We start from the raw sequence: 6936 nt of genomic DNA on the forward strand, positions 1-6936 counted from the left end.
TAGGAACACCATGATTAATTAGCAGTGCCAGAGCTTTACATGAGTCAGACTATTCAGATTGCTGTTTTGTCTCTTCTGTCCATTACAGTAGCTATGCCCACCTTGCCTTTGAGGGTTGAGTGCCACCACTTGGCCCCTTACACCTTAGGATCCAGTTATACTCAATTGTATTTAAATTTTGTAATTGAGTGACTACAGTTCTCACTATTAGATCTGACATACAGAGAAGAGCCATTACAGGGATCTTCAAAGATGCAGGTGCTGCCCACACAAAGCTATTTTGCAAGGCATTTGTCAAGGGTATTAAGTATAGAGTCACTAAACTCCTTGCTTCTCAGGAGTGATGATTCAGGAGTGTCTAATGCATTTATTTTGCATAACTCTCTAAACTGTTCATGCCAAGGACTATCAGTGTTCTCCATACTATTAGAAGTACAATCCTTAGCATTTTGGGTTCTAATCATATTAAGCAGCTAGTTCCAGAAACCCGAAGACCAATGGAAGAACTCCATCCTTAATATTCTGTTCCTGTAGAACCATTCCTGGTACCAAGACCTCTGTTAGTGAGGGTTCTCTAGAGGGACAGAACTAACAGGATGTGTGTGTGTGTGTGTGTGTGTGTGTATGAATTTATTATGTATTAACTTACAGAATCACAAGGTCCCACAATGGGATGTCTGCAGGCTTGAGGAGCAAGGAGAGTCAGCTCAAGTCTCAAAACTGAAGAACTTGGAGTCCAATGTTTGAGGGCAGGAAGCATCCAGCACGGGAAAGAGATGTAGGCTGGGAGGCTGGGCCAGACTCACTTTTTCACCTTTTTTCTGCCTGCTTTATATTCACTGGCAGCTGATTAGATGATGCCCATAGACTGACTAGGGCGGTCTGCCTTTCCCAGCCTACTGACTCAAGTATTAATCTCCTTTGGCAACACCCTCAAATACACAGCCAGGAACAATACCTAAATCCTTTAATCAAATCAAGTTGACACTCATTATTAACTATCACAGGATTACAGGCCAGAGCCATCACACACAGCCTTATTGTGTATTTCATGCAATATCCTGATTTCACATTTTATCTGTGACTTAATAAAGTTTTCTTGCTATGACCCCAAACTGGTAATACTTGAAAGCACATTCAAATATATTCTGGGACAATTCATAACTGGCAAAATTTTTAGCCTTGTGGAAAGAGTCACCTTACTGGCCAGTCAGCTGTCAATTCCCCATCATTACTATCACTTCTGGGAGCACATTTTCCAAAACCCCTTTTCTCTATATGGTTTCTTTAGGGTTGGTCAACGAGAGGCACTCCCATGAAATGTGGAAGTCAGAGTGGTGGTACAATGACACCTGAAGTAAAACACGTAGAGTTATGTGCGAACTGGAGAATCACCTGAAGACGTGCTGCAGGCAGCTGAGAGCATCAGCACTCCCAATCCTGGGCGTCCCAGACGGGTCTGAGGATCACCACACGGGTACTCAGCACATACCACCAGGGGCAGGTGCACTCTGGCTTCTGGAGGAGCACCTGAGAATCCCCTGTCTCTGGTACCTGCTTCATGAATAACATGCCTTAGGCTTTGGAAACACTGTGGTTTAGACTCTAATTAATCCAGTTTGAAGAATTTCTCCTTGGAATACTGAGAATAGCTTCTCTTTTGCTGTATGAATTCCAATTATCCCATAACACAGACTCCTCAGGTGGACTTATCTCTCTTCTTTTCAGTCAGGACAGGCAATGTGATGTCTTTTCTGCGGGGATGAGGGTGAAAGAGGCTTAGGGTTCAGGGGAGCCTCCCTGGTCCCCTCTACAGACATCTCCCAATGACTTTCAAAATCTGACTGAGTTTGAGAAATGCCCTCAGCAGATAGAGGCACCAGGAGGAGGATCTGGGGCAGCCCAGCCTCACACATCTGCTTCCTTGGGGGTTTATGTTATGACATGTAACACTGTGGGAGGGGTACTGTAATAATGTTGACAGTAATAAGTGGCAAAATCTTCAGGCTGCAGGCTGCTGATGGTGAGAGTGAAATCCGTCCCAGATCCACTGCCACTGAACCGAGAGGGAATCCCACTTTGCAAACTGGATGCAGCATAGATCAGGAGCTTAGGAGTTTCCCCCGGTTTCTGCTGATACCAGGCTAAATAATTGCTAATGCCCTGACTTGCCCGGCAAGTGATGGTGACTCTGTCTCCTACAGATGCAGACAGGGAGGCTGGAGACTGGGTCATCAGGATGTCACATCTGGCACCTGAAATTGGAAATATAAAACAAATGTCCACACAATTAATCATCTTGTAAGAGAAATTCCCTGAAGTTCCAGAGAGTGAAAGCTGAATAAATTCTTTTTTCCCTTTTTCCTTACCTGAGAGCAAGAGCAGCAGAAACCCCAGGAGCTGAGCGGGGACCCTCATGTCCATGCTGTGTCCTGACTGAGACTGACTCCTGCACAGGGTGTGACCAGCCTGTAAAAAAAGTCTTCAGGGCAGGGGGCTGTGCTCTGGGAACATGCAAATCAGCAGGGGATGGGGCAGGCTGGGCACAGCTGCAGGGCTGGCTCATCTCAGTAACTCAGCACAGGCGCAGTGTCCCCAGGGTCTCAGGTCAGACCAGGGCAGCACAGATTAACCTTGAGAGAATACGTTTCTCTTTGGTGGACATACAGTTACAGAACATATATCTGAAGTGAATTTTCAAAATTTTCAATGAACCTAAGACTAGATTAAGTCATGTATTATATACTTGTATTAGGAATGCATAGGAAAGCATCACCTTTGACAGAAAATTCATAATAAAGTTATAGAAGTGAGGCTGTCAGAACTTTCAGTTACTCTCAAAAGAATTTGATGAGTGTGAAAGTATTTAGTGCTATACTAACAAGGTCTCTTTCTGTGTCAAATTGTGTTTTTTAAAAGAAAATAAAAAGAGTTTATCATAAGTATGTTTAATAAATTCAATAAAATTTACTAATAAACTTAAGCCACTGTCCTTAGCATTATACGGAAAAGAGATCTGCTGAGGATGCACAAAGATGATAGCTGTGACATGCATAGATCTCCATTATCCAGAGCTACGGATCTCTTTAATGCTCAGGGGCTAAATTGGCTGCACCCTATTCTTGGCATGAGGATCCCCATATGCTATCCCCTTTCCTGCCTTTGGGTATGATTTCTTATGGTGCACCAGCATGGAGAGCCGACTGATGATGCCAGGTCTGATTATTTCAACTAAAATCTCTGTTTCACTCGCTAACTATAAGAGCCTGGATTAGGATCATCGTAAACCATTGATCAATCTAAGCTCAAATAATCAATTGTTTCAAAGTAGAGTAAGAAAGCCCACATTCCCTGGGTAAAGCTTTGAGCTGCACTACCCCATCAGCCTGTTCCCCTGGGGTCTCAGGTGCATCTACCCTAAAGCCTGGCTTTCTGGGGAGCAGATGAGAGTGAGGCCCTGGGGGAAGGCCAGGCCAATGAACCCTCCCTCCTTAGCAAGAGTGGCTGCTGTCCAGTGCATGTTCTTGTTGTGCAGCATCAGTAATCCTTTCCTCTTTTACTCTTTAGCAGTGAGTGAGAACATCATCCTGACCCAGATGCCAGCCTTCCTGTTTCATATCCATTTAGAGAGTCTCCATCGCCTGCCAAGCCACTGCCCATGTAGATGAAAAAAATATTTTGAATCTGAATGCATGACTAGGAGCGGCCAGACCAAGCTCTCGCAGCCTGTGCACAAACCACCTGCTGCTTTTCCAGGGGACTAGATTTCAGGGAAATGGCTACAAAAAAGCCTAGCAGGATCCAGATATCCATATTTAGAGAGATATACCTCTGGATTCAAGTGCACTTTTTTTCTGTGTAATTTTAGCAGCCATTGTTACTATATCTTGGTTTTTCTATAGATTCTACTTCAGCTGACTTTCTATGGTGCTTTCTGCCCCACTGCGCTCTCACTGAACCTGAGGAAGGCAGCTCTGCCTGCAATTGAGGCAGACCTCATGGCCTGGAATTAGCATCCCCAAGGACAGCTATCAATCAGTTATGACAAGGGAGGTATATACATACCCCAGCTCCCTCATCTCTCAGGTGGAATAATAGAGGCATTTTTGTTGTGTTTTTTTGTGGGCTTGAGTTGTCCTCACCCTCAGAGGTGACTCATTGCTGAGGCACCTTTCACTGTCCCTTCTCTCTTCCCTTTCTCACTTGCTTGTTTCCTGCACTTAGTAAATATACTGCCTGCAGGTGAATCTTTGTCATCCTTGTCACCAGGGGGACTCAACCTAAGGCACTGGAAAAATTCTCATTCTTGGAGGGCATTTTTAGTTTGAACTATTGCCACTTCTCTTGTTTTAATGCATAGATAAAGTCAGAAAATTTAATAAATATTTAAATTCCCTTTCCCAATCTTTCTTACATATGATTTTAGCAGAGATTCGTTTTTTCTTTGTCAGAAAAACAAAGAATTCCTCCATAAATGGCTGTGCATCATGGAGTCCACTTAGAGCAGAGAACCAGAATGCCCCAGAATTTGACATCCACACATCAGAGAGTACTAGACTCTCAGGTTTTTTTCTAGGTTTATTGCCCATAAATCTGGGTCTGTTGGCTCAAACAGACCCAGATAAATAAATCTAGGTCTATTGCCTCAAAAATCTATTGTGATATTTTTATTCTACCTTAGGGCAAGACCATCTTGGGGATAATGAGAGTTGTTTGTGAAATGAATAATACACCCCCTAAACACATCATTGTTCTAATATCTGGAATTTACCATTATTACTTATGAATATGCCAAAAGTCACTTGACAGACATGGTTAAGAATTTTGAGGTCAGGAGAGTATCCTGAATTATCTGGGTGAGATCAGCATAATCACATGTTTCCTTGTAGTAGGGAGGGAGGAGAAGGGTCTCAGCCAGGGAGGAGCTGGGACAATGGAGAGGGATGCTGGAGTGATGGAGGAAGGGACCATGGAGCCAGGAAGCTGGGAGCATCAGAAAAATTCAAAGGTGGATATTGGATTCTCTTTCTTGAAGCCTTCAGAATGAATACTGCCCTATTACTCCTTGATTTTACTTCATTGAGGCTTCTGACCTACAGAAATGTAAGATAATACACTTGTGTTTTGTGGAGCCAGTAAGGTTGTCGTAATTTGTTACAGCAGCAACAGGAAACCAACATAAGGGGAAGGGGTGTGTTTTACTTCCCTAGTGTATCACTGTCCTCTGTTCTCTCAAACAGTTCTATGTTGTTGTCTTTTGCTGTCAATTTCAACAAGACACAGAGAACATTTTTCTATGCGGAGAGCCAGCGCCAGAATTCTTCTTAAGTAGAAAGTCTCTTGAGTAAATCTCTGGGTTAGGTCTTGTACAATCTTGGTATCTAAGAGCCTGGAGGTCATCTCTCACAGCACATGGAAGAGAAGGGGGCTATTCGTTTGCTATTTTAAGATTCGGAGGGACATTAGCTGTACAAGACACAATCTGAAAAGCGAGGACTGAGTCAGAGAGATGAGAGTAGCAGAGGAGACAAAATGTGGTCAGGGCCATGCAAGATGTGACCCTGCTGCCATGGTGTTTGTAAAGGCTTTGAGCAAGTTGTGCTTTGTAGACAAAACTGTAGAAGGGTCTGGGTTCAAGCTTAGCGTCAGCGTGATGACGACAAAGGGCCGCAGTGAGCCTGCATTAAGAACTTCTCCCTGCACTACTGGCTTTGTCTCTTAGGTTTTTTAGGTTGTGGGTTCCTCTATGGAACGAATGTGGCTATTTGGAAGGAACGTAGTTAAGGTCAGACAGACCTAGATTCCAAGTTTAGCTTCAACAACTACTGACCGAGTGATTTTTATGCAAATCAGCCTTGTACTCTAATGAACAGTTTCCTCATGTATGAAATGGGGCACTGAGGATGTGAAGGGGTGTCCTGAGGGTTCCACCAGCGGATGCACCATGAAGTGAACATACATGTATAGACAGACACACACACATACATGAGAGGAGTATCTAGTGCCCCTTTTGTGGATCCTTGAATAACTCAGAATGTTATGTGAGATATTACCAGTCATATGTCATTTTCAGCTAAAATTATCAATGTTTGCCTTGTAACTAAGAGATGCCTCTCTGTACACTGTAGGTTTCATGTACATTTCTTCAATCACAGAATTTTCCACCAATCTATTTATGACTAGTATCAGAATGTTAAGCAAGGAGATTGCAAACCACCACAGCACCTTTAGTCTGGATTTTCCCAGAGCCCCATTTGTGTTAGTGTCCTCAGGCTACTGTAACAAGTTTTCAAAAATGTGGTTGCTTTGAACAACAGGAATGGAATCACTCATAGTTCTGGAGACCAGAAGTCCAGAATCAGTTTCACTGGGCTAAGGTCTTGGAGACGTCAGGTCTAGCTCCTTCAGAAGCTCTAGGAAGGAGTCTGATTTAGCTCTTCCATCTTCTGGTGGCTTCCACTCTCCTTGGCTGTGGACATATCACTGCAATCTCTGCCTCTGTGTTTACATTGCCTTCTCCTCTTCAGTCTATGGTAAGTGTCTCTCTACCTCTTTTTTATCTCAGGACTCTTGTGATCACATTTAGGGATCACTTGATTAACTTAAGATCATTTCCCTGTTTCAAGCTCCTTAATTTGCACCTGCAAATTTCCCAAATACCTTTATTTCCCAAAAAAGACACAGGCATAGACTTCTTGTAATGAAACCTCATTATTTGAGGATGATATTCAGTACTACCACATTACAGAACCAGGTCTCAGTGTTAATCCTGTACATACATCACAATCTCTCTCTCTCTCTCTCTCCCTCTCTCGCCCCCCCTCTCTCTCTCCACACTTCCTGGCTTTCTCCTTTTCTCGAGGTCATAAATCTCTTCACTTCCCTAAGTGTATCTAATGACACCTCTACACCAATAAGTATCTGAGACAAGTCTCA

At 43.4% G+C, this 6936-nt stretch overlaps 1 gene segment (V, D, J or C); it reads right to left on the minus strand.

The window, feature by feature from the left end:
• Nucleotides 1-1932: 1932 nt before the first annotated feature.
• LOC105536471 lies at nucleotides 1933-2424 on the minus strand. The segment is given in 2 exon segments: nucleotides 1933-2255; nucleotides 2370-2424. Coding segments are annotated over 2 exon segments (378 nt in total).
• Between the last annotated feature and the right edge of the window lie 4512 nt (nucleotides 2425-6936).

This window comes from Mandrillus leucophaeus, unplaced genomic scaffold (assembly GCF_000951045.1).
Source record: "Mandrillus leucophaeus isolate KB7577 unplaced genomic scaffold, Mleu.le_1.0 Scaffold1599, whole genome shotgun sequence".
In the NCBI taxonomy this organism is placed as follows: domain Eukaryota; kingdom Metazoa; phylum Chordata; class Mammalia; order Primates; family Cercopithecidae; genus Mandrillus; species Mandrillus leucophaeus.